This window comes from Ylistrum balloti, unplaced genomic scaffold (assembly GCF_031769215.1).
Source record: "Ylistrum balloti isolate Yb309-2 unplaced genomic scaffold, AGI_CSIRO_Ybal_v1 Utg370056, whole genome shotgun sequence".
NCBI classification, from domain to species: Eukaryota; Metazoa; Mollusca; class Bivalvia; order Pectinida; family Pectinidae; genus Ylistrum; species Ylistrum balloti.
The window spans coordinates 2,107,074-2,129,029 of NW_026782106.1; the positions used below are offsets into that span (position 1 = coordinate 2,107,074).

The 21,956-nt window shown below is 34.2% G+C and overlaps 1 protein-coding gene across 1 annotated transcript; it reads left to right on the plus strand.

The window, feature by feature from the left end:
• The first annotated feature begins 728 nt into the window (after positions 1 to 728).
• Positions 729 to 15,992, plus strand: LOC132549346 (placenta-specific gene 8 protein-like). Its single transcript, XM_060213275.1, has 4 exons — positions 729 to 908; positions 8,015 to 8,272; positions 8,671 to 8,807; positions 14,429 to 15,992. The coding sequence occupies exons 1-4, from the start codon at positions 899 to 901 to the stop codon at positions 14,519 to 14,521; spliced, it is 498 nt and encodes a 165-aa protein (XP_060069258.1). The 5' UTR covers positions 729 to 898; the 3' UTR covers positions 14,522 to 15,992.
• Positions 15,993 to 21,956: the final 5,964 nt, after the last annotated feature.

Consider the following 21,956-nt stretch of genomic DNA (forward strand, 5'->3'; position numbering starts at 1 on the left):
AAGTCACATGTTCCTATGAGCATTAGGACGAAAACCTTGAAGGAAGAGAAGAGGAAAGTAGATTTTAGTCGCCTTTCGTAATCAGCGAATGGAAATATCATTAACTATCTTTAAGATTTGTCTACAGGACAACATAATAGATAGAAAAAAAATACAAATTTGGCTGAATGATAAGTGCACCAATATGTTTTCAAACTAATAGACGATATCTTAAATAGTGTTAAAAATAAATGGTGTTATTGGAATAAGAATAAAATTTCTTGTCCAAGTAGTAAAAAAATGTATTTTGGTTTAGACCAAGCTGTCCGTGTGGAAAATATTCTTCCAGATTTCCGGAATGTTATTGTATAATACAGTGCTGACATGGCAACAAATTATGTATACTTTATCAAGTTGTAGACCTTTGTCTAGTGGCTAAGTTGATGTAGATAAATAAATCCCAATGTCTAGGTCCCTGTAAGTGTTAAGGGGACATAACTAGGAAATTAGTTGAAATATTTTGAATTGCTTCACATTCCGCGATTTTTTTTCCCATGCCACACTTTCACATATTTGATGGAATCCATTTTGACATTTACTCTGATACTTAAATGTAGCATGGATTTGTTTAGATACATAACATACACTTATTTACCGTCCCCATATACTTCGCCACATCTGGGAGTCTGCCGCCATCCCGTACGTGACTCATGCCGACTGTATCGGCTGCTGTTGTGGATATGAGAGTCCCAACACAGCGCGAGCACGTCAGATAATTACTTTGGCATTAATACTCGCAGCTTTGGAGAAACTTATTTTTAGTTAAGATAGATGTATAGTTGATGGAACAGTGACCAGACTATCTTTCTCTCCAAGTTAGAAACCAACTTCAACAAAAGGATCTCAAGATTAATTCTGGATGGAAATTGGTAAGTATTACTTTATCTCTTTAAGAAGACATCGTGTGTTATTTGACGAAACCCCAACAACGTGACTAGGATATATATAGCCACACCCCTACTGTCTTGTCTTGTCTGCTCGCGTGTACGAATTACCTTGCGATGGAATGTACAGTAATACCGACACGTGTTGAGGAAGGGCAAACGTGCAATATTTCTCACACGGAGAACTGGAATCAAAACCGCAAACAGATATAATGGAAATGTGTTCTGGTATTTGTAACAGTTTAAAGTTCGCCTTTTATTTGTCTTTGAAAAATCATTTCTCTTTTCCAAGTGATTGAACTATGAACGTGTGAATTGTCATAAAGATTTTCCTTAGACTGCGTCTTGTAGAACTCATTTTGAAATGCAGGTGTGCCAAAGTTAAGTAATATTTATGTGATATATGGAAATAATATGTGTATACATCATAACAGTGAAACATCGGTTTTCATGTTCAGGATGTGTAATTTATTTTATCAAACTCTGCTTAAAATCAACGAAAATAGCTTGTTTATGGGAAAACTTTCTCTTGGATAACTAAATTATTTCCGTAGATTTGTTGCCTAGATCAAAATGCATGACAACCTATTAACCAATTACCACAGTCACTACTCGTGTACAACATTATTGTAGAATCATGTCAACATGAGATAACATAAATACCAGTATTGTTTAATTCACTAGCTCGCTATTCGTGTGAGTTAAATAAGCAGTACAATATCGATATCAGCAGTTAAGGCCGACAAAACCATCGAAATACGAAAGGTCAGCTTATATACAGTAGACAACTGCAGGTGATTAGAAACGCTACCAACATGCCTAATTATTAGCTGTATTACCAGTGAGAAACGTTCCATTTTCTAACGATTTTTATAACTGAAAATAAACGGTAGGTTTTATACTTAGGTAGTCAAAAGTTTTATTCTTAGATCATAAAATACGGCGAGTGTTTATAGAATATCGCTTATCGACTTTAAATGTTTCAAATCGACTTCTATGTCTTGACAATTAGTTCCTCTTTTTATCGGTGTGTGTGTGTGTGTGTGTGTGTGTGTGTGTGTGTGTAGTCCATGTTGGAGTTGGGTTGTCGCCGTTGTTGTTACAAGGGGTGAGGTGTGGTGTGGGTGTGTAGGGCGGAAGAAATAAAAAAATATGTCAAGGTAACAACAGCAGGGTCTAACGATTTCAATCTCGAAAAAAATACAAACCAATTTAAGTAAGAAAAACCGCGGGATATGAAGATTTCAGATCTATTAGCTGTTCGCTTTCATCAACGTGATCATGAACAGTTGTGAAAGTTCACTGATCCTTCCATTCTCGCTGTTCTACAGACGTAATCATACCATCTACATTTCCTGAATGGCGTATCAGATTGTTTGAGACCAGATAATACGACCCCTCTGTGTCCCTCCTTTCCAAACAGAGAACGGTTTAAAATAGTTATTTATGTGTTTCCTGACTCCGTGTCTATACCGATCATACATAATTTTGAAAGGTACACAAGATAAGTAACCACACTGTGATACAATGTGAGAGTGGCAGGTTGGTATAGATTTCTAAAACTCCTATCTTTAGATTGGTGATAACGTTTTCACCTACAAAGTTACTTTCGTTTTTTCCCTTTTCTTAAAATTTAGTTTTTTAAGATATTCTCTGTTCTATTTTAAGGTTTGATAAGACATTTCCTCTGTTATTATTGGTTGTTTAAGACATTGCCTTTTATTTTTTGGTTGTTTAAGACATTAACTTTTTTACTGTTTGTTAAGGCATTTCCTCTTTATTTTTCGGTTTCTCCAGACCGTTCTGCTTTTTGGTTGGTCCATTGACAAAATGCTCCTGGGAATAAAGACTCGAACGATGAATTAAACTAGTCAATTGGTGTTTCTCTTAAAGGTATTAATACCTTATTAAAAATAAGTATCTCGTTTGTTGTTTTGATTAGTGAAACTGATTCCTCGTGTTAAATGTAGAATTTAAAATCCTCATGGAAGCATTGTACTGTTTAATGACTTTATTACCTTGGAAACGGTCAAGATCATGTTTGGGCGAGGTCACCATGAGGTGGTGATTGGTTACCATACGGCACACCCGTCCACTGTCACACAGAGCAATTGAGGTAGTGTTTTGCCAAAGGACACAGCCATAACTGTACAGATTAATCTGTCCTTGAGCTTCCTTGGGCAATGCTTTGAGCATTGTATAAAGATACACAAATGAAAAACAACTTTCAATACAAACTCCGCAAGCAAAATAATGATTTGAACTGTATCAGACGCAGTTTTAAAAAAGTTTATGAAATATCCTAGAATAATATACCTTCCAAATATATTGTAAATCTTTATTATATTTGTATCTTAAGTGCAATGTGATAGCTGTTAAACCATTCCTATCTGTATTGATGCCAAAAACATCAACTCAGAGGTTTTTATTATCAACAATAAAACGTTATTAAATAACTTTTAGAAGAGACAACACCAAACACGCGAAAAAACGCGTAGGAATCCCTATAGGAATAACAGTAACACATATAGCTGGTTTTGTGTTTCACAGACTTTCACATAACGTATCTGGTAACACTGCCGGTGGACTTTAAGTCCCCGAGGTTTGCCGTAACCTGCCTGTCACGTTTGAATTCATTCGAATAGTGGCACGGTTAAGGAAATACACATGTCTTTGACGCCCTTCTGAAATGGTTTGATTTATGAAAATCACGAAATTTCTTTAATGATGGAGTTGCTTGGATCTTTATTAGTCCAAAATTTAGGTCCTTACCATCACTGACGAGTCTTAGGACTAAACAGCTGTATGATGCAGTTTAATTCATTGTTTGGTTTGATTGCACTTCACTCTAAATTATGAAAAGATGCTATTCATTTGTGTGCTTTTGTACAATCTTATACATCAAAGCAGATATTTGTCTTATCTATAATAAATTCACTTCAAAAGATTACAAATATCCATCACATTGTTATTTGTTGTTAAACCTAAATAATAACTATACGATATTTCGGAACAAAGCGTAGCCGAATTGACTTCAGTACATAGTTATCTTCTTTTTACCAGCTCGTCACACTATTTTCGACCTTAATGGACAAAGGGTAATAGTACAGCCGAAAAAGTTGGCCGATTCTATACTATATCGTACTTACGTCAGTGCTAGTACACTCAACACTGTTTATTTGCCTGATTAAAGTGACCGCGTAGTCACACTCTAATTCCCTACTGGTTGTGTTGTAAGAATTTGTATTCTATTAATACACGATATCGCATAATTGTCAAAAAGATACAGTATATAAGATATATCCTAATGATGAAACATATTCATCAGATACATGGTAAATTCTAATATCAAGCTGATACACAAATAAGTACATGAAGCATTCAGTAGACTTCCCTAAATGTCATTGTAGTTTGTGATATCTTATGATCACAGGTACAGACCTACAGGTAATATAACATATGTATGCGATAATTTGACGGGAAACCATCTTTGTTCGTAAGTGATAATTGAATATAACCATATCTTAAAACACAAAATGACTGAATATTTCTTGTTCTGTTTTAAGAATTGTTAAACGGCATGGCTCCTACAGAGTTCCTTGTAGGAGGCTGAAATCTATTTTTAGAGTGATCTCTCAATATTGCTTTCCTCGGAAGGGGGCAAGATGGGGTCAGCTGGTTAAAGGAAAAGAAATTCGATAGAGTTTTATTCTTCATGTTATATCTTGGTAGTGTTACTTCTGTTTCAGCAGTCTTTATGTTTACAGAATGTCGACTCGTCTGGCTTACATCAGCGTACTAACAGCCAGTTCACTAACACTTTGAACTGACGTTGGATCAACACTATGACACATAACGTAGTTGCAATAGTAGAAAACATGCATTCAAAGACTACTTCCTTGAAACAACCCAAGAGACTTATTCCATGTATTACGTTTCTTTAGTTCATAACCTCCACGCATTTTAGAACTACTTTTCCCGAGAACATCGGTTCGAGGCGCACTGGGGATGATGTCTGTAGGGTTAGTTGTTTCCCCACTGATGACACGTAGGATTTCCTCCACCTAAACCAACATTTGTTTACTCAGCAGTGTCGTAATAATAGATCTACAGAGCCTATGTTGATAGTTAGCCTTTAAAATAAAGATTTATTTTCATTTCAAACGGAGTAAAAGTCATTTTATATCGATACATTTAATTCACATTTATTCATAATAAGGAGAATAAATTTGTGTATTATCTAACAGGGACAGTTTATGTCACTTACACTGAAATAGTCGATGATCACTGCTCCAGTTACTTTCTGCTCTGGCATGTAAGCTCCAAATTCCATCGTTATCGATATAAATTGATGTGCTTCACATTTAGTTTTATATACTAGGGTGTGGATGATATGCATATCAATTTGGAACTCTTCAATATCAGAGATGAGATTTAGAGTAAATACACCATTCCTTCATACGTGTGTATGTTTATGTTGTTTATCACTCGTTTCCAGCACTTTATTCAATTACAACTAAATACACAGGATTTTTCCTCAGTCATACACTGAACATTGCCAGCATAAGTGGTCTGATGACTTTGACGTCGATAAATGGCAAATATAATGGTATCCTGCACCATTATCGCAAGTTGGTCTAATCATACCGATATCACATGACTCGCTATCATACGAGACACCGTAATTCGTAATTCTTTCCCCAAAGTTTGTTTATAATAATATAATGAGATATTCCTGTTTTTTTTCTGTTTGAAAAAAGGAGAACATCTTTATACAGCATCTGAATAATAACAGTCCCGTTATATAAAAGACATGTTATCAGTTTTTGTTTCATAATTTGATGTTGTCGACATACTCCTCTTTGTGATCTAACAGACGATAATATAGTTCGTGGCCAAAAACTGATTATTCATTGAAATACTTCAAAAAATCGTTCTGCCATGTCTTATCTCCTGCGTTTACACCTGTTCTACCCTGTCTTATCTCCTGTGTTTACACCTGTTCTACCATGTCGTATCTCCTGTGTTTACACCTGTTCTACCATGTCTCATCCCCTGTGTTTAAACCTGTTCTACCCTGTCTTATCTTGTGTTTACTCCTGTTCTATCATGTCTTATCTCCTGTGTTTACACCTGTTCTACCATGTCTTATCTCCCGTGTTTACACCTGTTCTACCATGTCTCATCTCCTGTGTTTAAACCTGTTCTACCCTGTCTTATCTTGTGTTTACTCCTGTTCTTCCCTGTCTTATCTCCTGTGTTTACTCCTACCATGTGTTATCTCCTGTGTTTACTCCTGTTCTTCCCTGTCTTATCTCCCGTGTTTACTCCTGTTCTACCATGTCCTATCTCCTGTGTTTACTCCTGTTCTACACTGTCTTATCTCCCGTGTTTACTCCTGTTCTACCCTGTCTTATCTCCTGTGTTTTCTCCTGTTCTTCCCTGTCTTATCTCCCGTGTTTACTCCTGTTCTACCCTGTCTTATCTCCTTAGTTTACTCCTGTTCTACACTGTCTTATCTCCCGTGTTTACTCCTGTTCTACCATGGCTCATCTCCTGCGTTTACTCGTGTTCCACCATGTCTTATCTCCTGTGTTTATATCTGTTCTACCTTGTCTTATCTCCTCTCCTGTGTTTACTCTTGTTCTGCCATGTCCCCTGTGTTTAAACCTGTTCTACCCTGTCTTATCTTCTGTGTTTATTCCTTTTCTTCCCTGTCTTATCTCCTGCGTTTACTCCTGTTCCACCATGTCTTATCTCCCGTGTTTATACCTGTTCTACCATGTTTTATCTCCCGTGTTTACTCCTGTTCTACCATGTCTTATCTCCTGTGTTTACTCCTGTCTACTATGTCTTATCTCCCGTGGTTACTCCTGTTCTACCATGTCTTATCTCCTGTGTCTACTCCTGTTCTGCCATGTCTTATCTCCTGTGTTTACTCCTGATCTACCCTGTCTTATCTCCTGTGTTTACACCTGTTTTGCCTTGTCTTATCTCTCGTGTTTACTCCTGTTATTCCCTGTCTTATCTCCTGTGTTTACACCTGTTCTACCATGTCTTATCTCCAGTGTTTACTCCTGTTCTACCATGTCTTATCTCCCGTGTTTACTCCTGTTTTACCCTGTCTTATCTCCTGTGTTTACACCTGTTCTACACTGTCTTATCTCCCGTGTTTACACCTGTTCTACCCTGTCTTATTTCCTGTGTTTACTCCTGTTCTACCATGTCTTATCTCTCGTGTTTACATCTGTTCTACCATGTCTCATCTCCTGTGTTTACTCCTGTTCTACCATGTCTTATATCCTGTGTTTACACCTGTTCTACCATGTCTTATCTCCCGTGTTTTCTCCTGTTCTACCTGTCTTTAACTCCCGTGTTAACTCCTGTTCTACCATGTTTTATCTCCTGTGTTTACTCCTGTTCTACCCTGTCTTATCTCCTTAGTTTACTCCTGAAGGAGTTTTTCTTGCCTCGTCAATCCGTCTGCAGTAGAGAGATGACAAATCAGGATTGGCCTTTAACGTCAACGCTAACATGGAACTTTAATTACTGTGTTAGTCAAGTAATGAATCCGCCAGTTCAGGGCCATGTTACAATATGCCATCAGATTTCAATGTAAAAACTATTACGTCAACATAACGTCATCTCAGTCAAATTATCATGATAACGAGTTACCAGTTCTTACTCTTAAAGCCAAAAAAGAAAATACCAACTTGAAAATAATATGTATATAACAAAATATGAACAAAAGACGGATTTATATGGCGACTCCTGTAAAAGCATAAGGAGAATAAGACCAGGTGTTCCGGAAGGATAAGCGTATTATGCTTCATCGACTACAGGGATACCGTCTTTAAATGGCTATAGCTGTTGATGGGACGTTAGGCAACATGATATACTACCAAACCGAAGCCTTCTTCATGTTATTCTATATATAGTCTCTCTGGGTAATTAATATGTAGTAATCGGGTCTGCCTACAGTATTGTAGTATGTTCTATTCACGAGACTGCACAAATAGCATGTGTGACTTATAATGAAATTGCGTGATTTAAGATTTTGAATTAGTCATTACCATGATTTTTTTCCTCAGATGAAGAAGAGAAAGTCCTGATGAGTGGAACATACAACTTCAACAATGACAATGGTGTAGTTGAATCTCAGCCTACAAGTATGGCTCCGCTTGTAGTCAAAGATCGAGAGCAATCACCAGCCGCCTCGCAGACGACACGATCTGAACCTGGCGGCAAACAAGTTGGACCTTCTCCATCCTCTGTCCCTTTTGACGATGCACACTGTGAGAGGAACTGGACGCAAACTCTCTTCTCCTGTCAGTCAGAGGACCGAAACCGTAAGATTGTTTTGTACACTAATAAAGTCACCAGAAACGGTTTTGAAAACTTTTCAGCTAGTGTTTTATAAATCAAATTTGCCTTTTCTTACATTTTTTTCCCTTTCGTACCATTTCGTTCTGAGAACAAAATCGATTTTTACAGCAATATATTAAATAGACATAAAAAGGGGTTTCCAGTTTCTAGATCCTAGTTCCGCTTTTCTTTATATATGAACAAAAGAATGTTTTATTGGAGGACTCATGAAAAAGTACAAGGAGAAATAGACTAGGTGTTTCGTTAGGGTACGCGTTTTCTGTTCCATTGTAGGAGGGAAGTAATATTATCTTATGCCGAGGATCAACTATAATATGAGTATTAGGTAAACATGGCGCTTATATCTACCGTTATTTTTCAGGCTGTAGTCTATGCTGTTGCTGGCCGTATCACAAATACATGGTAGCTACCAGACTTGGCGAGACGCCGTTCATGGCCCTAATACCATGTGCTGTCTTCGCCCTCAGAATCAAAGTTAGGACACTGTTTGGTATCAAGGTATGTACTATTTACAACAGATTGTGATTCATGCGGGTTTTATTGAAAAAGATAGATAAATAAAGAAACAAGTAAACCCTCATATCGTGTTTTATATAAAACACGCTGGTTAGAATATATGAAAATTAAGAGAGAAAAAAAAACCAAAAAAACAATATATATGAAATATAAATAAAACGTTCTTTATTGCGTAAATTGAATATTGTATGTACAGTGTTGCGATATGTTACAAATGCTGTAAATATCCATTAAACTCCAAACAACCATTATGTTGGTGATATTCTTTGTTCTGTACGTAAACGATATGTAGTTTGTTTCACATTCATTATTTACTCTTTAATACAAAACATCAATTCGTTTTTTTTATTTTTGCGATTCTCACCTCACTTTCTATTCCCGAAGCCTTGTCGGTGTATGTGCCATATCCCGAGATATAAAATCACATTCACTAAGTGGTATCTCACGGATGATAAGATTTTCGATACAAGTTTTATATCTAATAAAACGAAAAGACGATAAAACGAAACGCGATGCTGCGAATCACTACAACTAAGTGGCTTCGTTTTTGGACTGACTTGAATACCAGTCCAGTTTAACAAATGTAGGTTTTCCTATCGCTATAACTAGTTAAATTGGTATCTTTAAACTTTAATATCTGTTTGGATATTTTTCAATATTTAAAAAAGCGAAATCTTCAGACTTCTAAGCGATAATTGAGTGATCTTTTGGTAAACTTTGAACTGTTTTTCCGTTCTAAGATTAATTCCATCGTGGTTTATTTGTAATACATATATAAAGTATATAAGCTTGAATTTGTCTTGCATGATAGTATATATGTCAGTATTTGTAATGCCTGTAATGCTTACAGACATTATTACAGCAAATACTTTTAGGCACTACCTTTATATCTTACTATATATATACATTATTGTCATCCTTTGAAATAGCGGACAGCTCTTTAGTTTAAGTAAAGGAACTGACCTTCACGGTCCGAAATGATTCGTGGTCTCTCTGAATAACGGACCTCTGCCGTTGGTGACTCGGTGTGAGTTATCTCCCATTTATCGGTTTTTATACCTGACGCATTCTGGGCTATCGTCACGTCAGTTCGAAATGACTTAGTGTCGAGCTAAGAGACAATTCCTTATTTAAAATTAATGTTTTCAAACGACATGTACCGTGGTAGTATCATGGTACAGTTCTTCACTGAATTATATAACATCAGTAGTTTTTTATGATAGCATTGATTAACTAAGTTAGGTCATGTTATCGGCAAGAAACATAGAAAAATACTTACTGTTCGGAAGTAATGTCTAACTTACGGGTGAACAGCGACATCCAAAACATATCAGTAGGTACACGGAGGCCAGTTTTACAGCTTCTAAATATATGATTGTTGTTTGTTTGTCTCTATGCTGTATATACTACCGCTGGTTTGCAGCGGTTTCTCTTATATACGCTGCTGATGTTTGGTGTAGCTCACTATTACATATTATACTGCTGTTGTATATCTCACTATTACATATACTGCTGTTGTATATCTCACTATTACATATACTGCTGTTGTATATCTCACTATTACATATACTGCTGTTGTATATCTCACTATTACATATACTGCTGTTGTATATCTCACTATTACACATACTGCTGTTGTGTATATCTCACTATTACATATACTGCTGTTGTATATCTCACTATTACACATACTGCTGTTGTGTATATCTCACTATTACATATACTGCTGTTGTATATCTCACTATTACATATACGGCTGTTGAATATCTCACTATTACATATAGTGCTGTTTTTGTGTATATCTCACTATTACATATACTGCTGTTGTATATATCACTATTACATATACTGCTGTTGTTGTGTATATCTCACTATTACATATACTGCTGTTGTATATCTCACTATTACACATACTGCTGTTGTATATCTCACTATTACACATACTGCTGTTGTATATCTCACTATTACATATACTGCTGTTGTATATCTCACTATTACACATACTGCTGTTGTATATCTCACTATTACACATACTGCTGTTGTATATCTCACTATTACATATACTGCTGTTGTATATCTCACTATTACACATACTGCTGTTGTATATCTCATTATTACATATACTGCTGTTATTGTGTATATTTCACTATTACATATACTGCTGTTGTATATCTCACTATTACACATACTGCTGTTTTTGTGTATATCTCACTATTACATATACTGCTGTTGTATATCTCACTATTACATATACTGCTGTTGTATATCTCACTATTACATATACTGCTGTTGTTGTGTATATCTCACTATTACATATACTGCTGTTGTATATCTCACTATTACACATACTGCTGTTGTTGTGTATATCTCACTATTACATATACTGCTGTTGTATATCTCACTATTACACATACTGCTGTTGTATATCTCACTATTACATATACTGCTGTTATTGTGTATATTTCACTATTACATATACTGCTGTTGTATATCTCACTATTACACATACTGCTGTTGTATATCTCACTGTTACATATACTGCTGTTGTATATCTCACTATTACATATACTGCTGTTGTATATCACTATTACATATACTGTTGTATATTACTATTACACATACTGCTGTTGTATATCTCACTATTACACATACTGCTGTTGTATATCTCACTATTACATATACTGCTGTTGTATATCTCACTATTACATATACTGCTGTTGTATATCTCACTATTACATATACTGCTGTTGTTGTGTATATCTCACTATTACATATACTGCTGTTGTATATCTAACTATTACATATACTGCTGTTGTTGTGTATATCTCACTATTACATATACTGCTGTTGTATATCTCACTATTACACATACTGCTGTTGTATATCTCACTGTTACATATACTGCTGTTGTATATCTCACTATTACATATACTGCTGTTGTATATCTCACTATTACACATACTGCTGTTGTATATCTCACTATTACACATACTGCTGTTGTATATCTCACTATTACATATACTGCTGTTGTATATCTCACTATTACATATACTGCTGTTGTTGTGTATATCTCACTATTACATATACTGCTGTTGTATATCTCACTATTACATATACTGCTGTTGTTGTGTATATCTCACTATTACATATACTGCTGTTGTTGTGTATATCTCACTATTACATATACTGCTGTTGTTTTGTATATCTCACTATTACACATACTGCTGTTGTATATCTCACTATTACACATACTGCTGTTGTATATCTCACTATTACATATACTGCTGTTGTATATCTCACTATTACATATACTGCTGTTGTTGTGTATATCTCACTATTACATATACTGCTGTTGTACTGCTGTTGTATATCTCACTATTACATATACTGCTGTATATCTCACTATTTGTATATCTCACTAATACATATACTGCTGTTGTATATCTCACTATTACATATACTGCTGTTGTTGTGTATATCTCACTATTACACATACTGCTGTTGTTGATCTCACTATTACATATACTGCTGTTGTTGTGTATATCTCACTATTACATATACTGCTGTTGTATATCTCACTATTACACATACTGCTGTTGTATATCTCACTGTTACATATACTGCTGTTGTATATCTCACTATTACATATACTGCTGTTGTATATCTCACTATTACACATACTGCTGTTGTTGTGTATATCTCACTATTACATATACTGCTGTTGTATATCTCACTATTACATATACTGCTGTTGTTGTGTATATCTCACTATTACACATACTGCTGTTGTATATCTCACTATTACACATACTGCTGTTGTTGTGTATATCTCACTATTACACATACTGCTGTTGTATATCTCACTATTACATATACTGCTGTTGTATATCTCACTATTACATATACTGCTGTTGTTGTGTATATCTCACTATTACATATACTGCTGTTGTTGTGTATATCTCACTATTACACATACTGCTGTTGTATATCTAACTATTACATATACTGCTGTTGTTGTGTATATCTCACTATTACACATACTGCTGTTGTATATCTCACTATTACACATACTGCTATCTCACTATTACACATACTGCTGTTGTTGTGTATATCTCACTATTACATATACTGCTGTTGTATATCTCACTGTTACATATACTGCTGTTGTATATCTCACTATTACACATACTGGTGTTGTATATCTCACTATTACACATACTGCTGTTGTATATCTCACTATTACACATACTGCTGTTGTATATCTCACTATTACATATACTGCTGTTGTATATATCTCACTATTACATATACTGCTGTTGTATATCTCACTATTACATATACTGCTGTTGTATATATCACTATTACATATACTGCTATTACACATACTGCTGTTGTATATCTCACTATTACATATACTGCTGTTGTATATCTCACTATTACACATACTGCTGTTGTATATCTCACTATTACATATACTGCTGTTGTATATCTCACTATTACATATACTGCTGTTGTATATCTCACTATTACATATACTGCTGTTGTATATCTCACTATTACATATACTGCTGTTGTTTGTATATCTCACTATTACATTATACTGCTGTTGTTGTATATCTCACTATTACATATACTGCTGTTGTATATCTCACTATTACATATACTGCTGTTGTATATCTCACTATTACATATACTGCTCACTATTACATATACTGCTGTTGTTGTGTATATCTCACTATTACATATACTGCTGTATATCTGTTGTATATCTCACTATTACATATACTGCTGTTGTATATCTCACTATTACATATACTGCTGTTGTATATCTCACTATTACATATACTGCTATATCTCACTATTATACTGCTGTTGTATATCTCACTGTTACATATACTGCTGTTGTATATCTCACTATTACATATACTGCTGTTGTATATCTCACTATTACATATACTGCTGTTGTTGTGTATATCTCACTATTACATATACTGCTGTTGTATATCTCACTATTACATATACTGCTGTTGTATATCTCACTATTACATATACTGCTGTTGTATATCTCACTATTACACATACTGCTGTTGTATATCTCACTATTACATATACTGCTGTTGTATATCTCACTATTACATATACTGCTGTTGTATATCTCACTATTACACATACTGCTGTTGTATATATACTGCTGTTGTATATCTCACTATTACATTATACTGCTGTTGTATATCTCACTATTACATATACTGCTGTTGTATATCTCACTATTACATATACTGCTGTTGTATATCTCACTATTCACTATTACATATACTGCTGTATATCTCACTATTACATATTGTATATCTCATCTCACTATTACACATACTGCTGTTGTATATCTCACTATTACATATACTGCTGTTGTATATCTCACTATTACATATACTGCTGTTGTATATCTCACTATTACACATACTGCTGTTGTATATCTCACTATTACATATACTGCTGTTGTATATCTCACTATTACATATACTGCCTTTGTTTTGTATAGTTCAATATGACTTATAGTGCCGTTGTTTTGCAGACTTCAATGTTATTTTGCCACTGTTTTTCAGGGCTCTCTTCTAGGGGATTTCTGGGCTTCTATGTGCTGTGAACCATGTGCTGTGTGTCAGATGACTTCTGAATTGGACTCTCTCGGGCTTTAAGGATATCCCTAATAATAACTAGTACATGTATAACTATCATAACTTAGCATTATTATACTGAGTGAGTGCCTTTACTGAAAACTAACTTATTACACTTCACTATTGTTAAATCAGAAACAGATATTATTTGAGCTTTGTACACATAAATGAACGAGTGATGTTCTGCTTTTCTGTTTCTGTCAGATTTTATAGATATTATGTACAAACGCTTAAAATGCAGTATTCTTATCCAATCTGTGTGCGAGAATGTGTCACGTGTTAAATTAATGAATCAATTTTTAAGTCTTTGTCAGTAGAAGAGTATGTATAAATTGTAAAAGAGGCAGTAATTTTATGTTTAAATGTTGTCTAGGATTAAAAATGACGTAAGCTGTATGTTTAATCACTACGTATTTAACATGTGTGTCATGTGTTGGAAATTAGATGTAAGTAGTAACAAAGCTCAAGTAAATATCTTAGTACATTTTATTTATTTATTTTATCATATTCGTACCATAAAGATGTATTATGACAATTAAATGGATATGTATCATCGTAGTATGTATGATATATAATGCAGTTATAGATATGATGTAAAGAAAAAAAAAATGTCGACATGATGATTTAATTTAAAATCGATTGAACGAGGGTAAAATATGAGTTATAGAAAGATTTACATAGAAGCACTTGAAAGATACGAGGGAAATAAGACCAGGTGTTCCGGAATGTGGGGAATACATTTATCATGTGAAATAGCCCGTAGTAGGCCCTTTCTTCTTGATTTTGCTTTTACCATGCACAAAGTATCCTTCAACCCGGTGATCTATAATTACAAACCATTACATACAATATATTTTTGTTAAATTCCTTGAGCGATGTCTCTTAGACAAGCATATTATCATTGTATTTCTGCGTTCATATGAAAAGTGACCAGGTGTAAACAACTTATGTTGTATAATTGTATTTTCATATTCATTGCTATTTTGAAAATTTGTAATAAGACAAATAACTGTTGTATCATGCCTGCTCTGTTGACTTTGGGAATGCTTATATAACAAAGTAAAATAATCTAGACAGGAGGAACTATCAAATGATACTGATGCTGTTTAATCAACACAAAGTTCCATGCTTGTAAACTGGAAACAGTTTTTAATATCCGATTGACAAAAGGGACGCAAATGAGTAAATGACCAGTGGATATAATCCAAATAATTCAAAAATAGCAAAACAGCTGGGCTTCATTATTTTTTTAATTCGTATTTTCTATTACTGATACCTGCAAGGGTGTATATATGTGTGTGTTGTATAATTATAGTGGTTACTTCATTGAAAAATAAGTATTTTCAAATACAATATCGTGATTAAAAATACGAGATACATACACTGTACATTACTACAGTTAATTAAGTGTGAATTCATTAAAACCAGTGTCAAACATCATCCCCCACATCTTACGATCACAAATGAATTTAATAAAACTTTAAGAAACTGGCATTAGCGTTACCTAGTCGACTTTGTTCCCATACATATAAAACACCTGATACTAACTCATCATTTCCAACGGTGATGCTACATACCCTGATTACATTATGATATACAATAAATTAATTATAATCACGAATTCATTTTTTATGATTGGAAATGTTATTTAAATTATATGCAGTATCGTATGAAATGTAGACATGGACAGTAGACACGTTTGTCTCCTTATTGTAAGACAAACGTAAGTTATCATTTAAAGTAGAACCTGTTGCTATCTTACGATTTCAATGCCATTTAAATTTGAAGTATTTATATATCGAAAAATCCTATTGATCTCGTGAGATATTGGCCGCAAGAAATTAACATAGTGTGGCATCTCATACTTATGAAATATGCGCAAGCAGGGAGGAAATGAGAAGTATGTGTTCTTCCAACAAAGAAATCCATAGATTATGTAATATTAAGCCTATTGAGTGTAATCAGGTATTATTTGATTAATCACGTTGTTGATATATGGCAATTATCAATTTGTTATAATAATATTGCGTTCAGCAATTCCATAACGCTACTCTGACCAGCAACACTTATAACTATTACCACGAACTGTTCATAACAAAATATACACATGTATCAGGCGGTCTTTTGAAATCATTGAGAATTGAAAATGGCTGAATATATTATATCAATATAGGTGAGTGCACTGCACTATCTATCCTTTATTTTGAGAAAAGTCGATCGCGATTGAATGAATTCGACGTAAACAGTTAGGACTAAATCTAGATTTATTTTGACGGATTCAACAAATGCATTGAGGACTCGGCCTGGATTTAATTGATTGGATTCAACAAAGGTAGTTAGAACTCGACCTGGATTTAATTGAGTAGATTCAACATAAGCAGTAAGTACTCGACCTGGATTTAATTTAGTAGATTCAACATAGGTAGTTAGGACTCAGTCTAGATTTAAGAGCTGTTACGGTTATATACAGAGGTAAATGATATGTTTAGAATAACGTTCTATACATAGAATTTACATCAAAATTTAATTTATGATATCAGATATATGTAATTTGATAATAAAATGAGCTATCGTCCAACAGAATGTAGGTTGACAGTGACTTCACACGGATACCATACACCTTACCTAACGCTACGTGCACCAGATGGTACAAAATGTTTAAGATCACAGGTGATACACACAGCTGGCGAAGTATTAGTCTCCGGGTTTGCCGTAACACGCTATATTTTACTTCCTTCAAATAGTGGCACGGTTCAGTATATACATGTACACATTTACTTGGCGTTATCCTTAGATAAACAGATATATGAAAAGTGGATCTAGTGCACCTCCCCATATACATTTTGATATTTATTTTGATAACACTGGAGTTTCTTCAATCGCCTCCCGGGTTTAAAATTTAAGCTTATATCATCACTGACGAGTCCTGAGAGGACGAAACAGCGGTATGAAGCGATTTAACTCATTGTTTGGCTCTGCTTATCCGAATTGGTATTAAATTGTGCTGTTCACCTAAGTGTCCTTTGTTCAATCTTGACGCTTGTATCGATTGAACATAGGCAAATTTGTAGAATTTGTGAACGACACATACCACTATGCACTTATAACTAAACGCACATTGTTATCTCCATTTCTCCTCAAACACACTTATAACAATTCTTTCCAAAAGAAGAGTTTATTGTACAACTTTTTTCAGAGAACACAGCCGTAAACCATGCTACATATGCTAGGCTATCAATCAGAAATTAGGCGTTTATTTCAGTTACGACAATACCACTGACTGAGCTGATGCTCTGAAAAACGTTATTTTAGAATTCGTGGTGATATATACTCTATATTATTGAGGAATAAAATTATGGTTACATATGCATAATTGTCCTCGTTTTACTACATAACTCACTAATCCCGGTACACTCAGTTCAAATGTTTCATTAAATCTAATGGGAATTTGGCAACAGGCGATAACAAACATATTACAGACAGGTTACATACAAAATAGATAGGAATGGAAGAGTTGTGCGCCTTTAGCAAAGCTTGCAAATGAATAATAAATATTTTAAAAGAATGAGAGACTTTACTCCCGTTAACAAACCCCACCCTTCTTTATCTTTTCTAACCGTTCTCGTACTTTTTAAGGGATATTCTCTATGATTGTCCTTATTTTACCTATTTTCACTTTGAAAACGACGGCAGGTTGATGAATCATTTGTTTAATTTATAGGGGGTATTTTTTCTGAATCTGTATACTGAATAACTTCAGATATCTTCTGGGTTGATGTTGTTCACTTGTGTTTATAAGCCAATTTTTTCTGTTCTGGAATTCGGTTTTTATTATCATAAGCATGTTCGGTTTGTTCTTGAACTTAAACATGAAAGTCAAATAATTTCGTTGACATATAAAACGGTCAAACATCTTCTATCACCCGTTTCATAAAATCTATGAATTGGAAACTCGTTTTAGATAATATATTTATCTGTGTGACGGTCGTCCCTACCACTTAAGGAACCAATCCTAGTTTTATGTGCTCTAAGTTTATCTGAATCATGTAACATCTATCTGTTTCTTTATTACCTTTGTTATTTAAGATTTTCACCTAAATAAGGTTATTGAGGAAGGTGTTATCACCATAAAAAATAATGCCGTTTATCGTAGATGTAGAGAGACTAGATATCCATTGATACAGTCTCTATATGATTACAGCAGGTAAGACACAAGTCAATACACCAGACAAAACATTCATGTTTTTTTAAAATTCTACGGTTGGATGACTTTTTCATAATCTGCTGAATAGAAAATACATGTAACTAAATCGACGATGCGACTATCTGGTTTCGTCAAGAAATGATGACTAACGCTTCTGTCATCTGAATAAAAATAACAATAAACAAAACGCTGAATAATTCTGAAAATTGTAATGATTTCCATCTACAGAAATATATAGATATATGTAAAGCACTTTGTAACATCAGAAAATGACAAATTATCTGTAAAAAAACTGAAGACCTTTCTTTTTTTCATAAGAAATACCCGCTTTTCTCCCGTGACGATTTCTTACCATTTTAGAGACATTCTCAAAGTGAAGCACCAATAAGGTCATTCCAAAGACCAGTTATTGACTATATCAGCCAATAGGTATCTGTAATTGGTTGAATTGAATCAATAACGGTTCTCAAAAAGACTACATTGATAATTTATCTATCACACGTGGTTATATCCAGTATTCCTGTCGAGATCTTCTATAGCTTAATTAAGCCGAGAATTCTTTTGTATGTTTAGCATAAGGCAACATATTTTATAAAAACGAAAAGAAAAATCTTTTGGAAACCAACACACGATTTTGAAATAGGTTATGTCATTCAGCTACATTACAACTATGTAAAAATAGACATGCACATAAAAATCTATGTATTTGATAAACCGGTACCACAAAAGAATATGTGTTCTTAAATTCCTTGTTATACATATTAAGTGATATTCCAAAGTCGATCGTCTATAAACTGTTGACTTCACAAGTGTTCCGCCACGACTAGCGTCTTAGTGGGACTGTCATCAATATCATTCTCCCATGACGGTGAAGATTCATTCCTAAATGCCTAAGATGATTATGAGATTTTGAACACTTACCTTGAGAAACACATTTCTTCTATTGAAGACGTACATTAAAGACTTCACACAAACTTTTAAATCATGTTTATGATAGCGACCTTTCGCTATGTATACCAGCTTCTGATGATAAAGACTGGGGTTCGGTTTATCAAACGTGATTCGCATCAAGGAGTAAATTGTCAGGAAATCGTAATTAACTCTGAAAAAAGCTTCAGATGACCCCAAGCAGATAATGTAAACAAAACTGATGAGACATGTTTCCAAAACTGAATATGTTAATTTGATTTTCCATACCAGAACCTTTAGAAGCTTAATAAAACTAAATCTTGACATTTTTATGAAGTGATGCACATGTCATTTTTCCCACGTTAAATAGTTCATAAAAATCAATCAGTGAATCATGCTACCAGAATTTATAACAGATAGCTGTCTTCTAATGTTTGTGACAGATGTATTACTTTGACACTCGTTTACAATGTTTTATGAACTGAGAGAAATAGTCACAGATAAAAGTATGGGAATGTAATATTTGCAAATCAGTTGACCGTGGAACAATAATCAGCTGCTTGTCAGAAAAAAGGTATTCATTGACATCCACATCTGTATAATTATCCGAGGTGCTTCTACTAAAGATGTGCTATATGAACGTACGCTGTAACATATTTTTAGGAAAAACCTGCATTTTAACCAATAATCAATTTTTTTCTCTTCATCGAATAACTGTGGAATTTGTCAAAATATTATTGTCACTATGACATAATTATTATAGAACAAGATGACAGGTAGTAACCATCTCCTGATAAGTTATTACCCTATAATCTTTCATTCTAAATCATCATTAATTCAGAAATACATCAATTAAAATCATAATCGTCCATATCAGGCAATAAAAATCTACCTAGAACTTAACCTAACGAAGCCTCACCTCTAGTATAGTCCTCGTGGTTCCTTCCCCTATAGTTCTACTAATTCATTATCACCTAGCCCCGCTTCGTCAGTCCTCATCTAAGCTACAACCATAGTCATTTCAAATTCAACATCGATTTATGTCGCAATCTACATCGTTTACCAAACAAGTGACTTTCTTCCATGTTTGTTTTTTTATGTCATTAATATCTTAATCACAAGAAGAAAATACCAACATGTTAACTTAAACATAAACCAAACTCGAATTCAATGAAAATTAGGCAATGGAAATTGGGAAGAAAAACATAGCATCTTCAGCTTCATTGACGATATCCACCAATCTTGGTCATTCCAAGTATGTTATGACCCAAAGGAGAACAAAGTATACAACAACAGAACCAACAGGTAAACTAACCAAACATCAAATACGTCCAGCGTTATATCGCGCAGAGTAACAGATAATTTCTCAGTGAGATCGCTATCGTAAAATCATCATTTCATCAATCTGTATCTTATGAAACTTTGTGCTACGAGTTTGTCCATCAGTTGACGACATCTTGTACGAAAATCGTGATAATGGCACCAGGCCTTTGAATATCGAATTAATTGCGACATGTAAACACCGAATAAAGAATAGAAAATTCAAATTAGGGCAATTAAATTTATAACGTTTATGATGCAGCTTGGTGGATAGCTGTCCACGATTGTTTCGTTGTAGGAAAAGATCGAGATAAGTTGCTGAGGTAGAAGAGTGTACCGTGTCTTGGATTTTCCTATTCTGATAAGTATATACGATGAGCGTGGTTATTAAATTTCTTCTAATTGAAATGCAAACGTCATCAATATAACTGAAAGTGAAATCAAACGAATGTGCAAAGTTTTTGTGACCTATTTTGTAAGCTCGTCGATAAATTCAGCCTGTTATGAAAACAAAACCAAGTCACCCAACTGAATGGTTGATTAAGTTTCCGTAGGTATGTCAATAGTCTGTTGGAAGAGTATTGATTCATAAATTACTTGAGCGTTAGTTGTCTCTACAAAGTAGAAATAATTCATGCGTTAAAAGTTAATCATTCGTATGTGCCGTTAGATGAAGCTATTGTTGAGAATGGAATTACAGCCTATGGATTAAGTAGGTCATAGTATGTCGCGTTCGTCTACAAAATTATCGTATTCGTCTAAACTTTAAAAAAAAATACCGTACAATGAAGTTGAAACGTTTGAAAGCTTAAACAATGACTTCCGTGAAAACATTAACATAAATTAACATGTAATGCGAGATAAAACGCTTAAGTTGTCTCTTTAACAAATCCGTTTTTATTTCAATTCCATGTGTTATCAATATGCATAAGAAATGATACGGTAATTTAAATGATATTTAAATGTATTTTAAAAATATATTGTTGATAAAAAAGCAGAAACATTGTGATAATAAAATCTGAA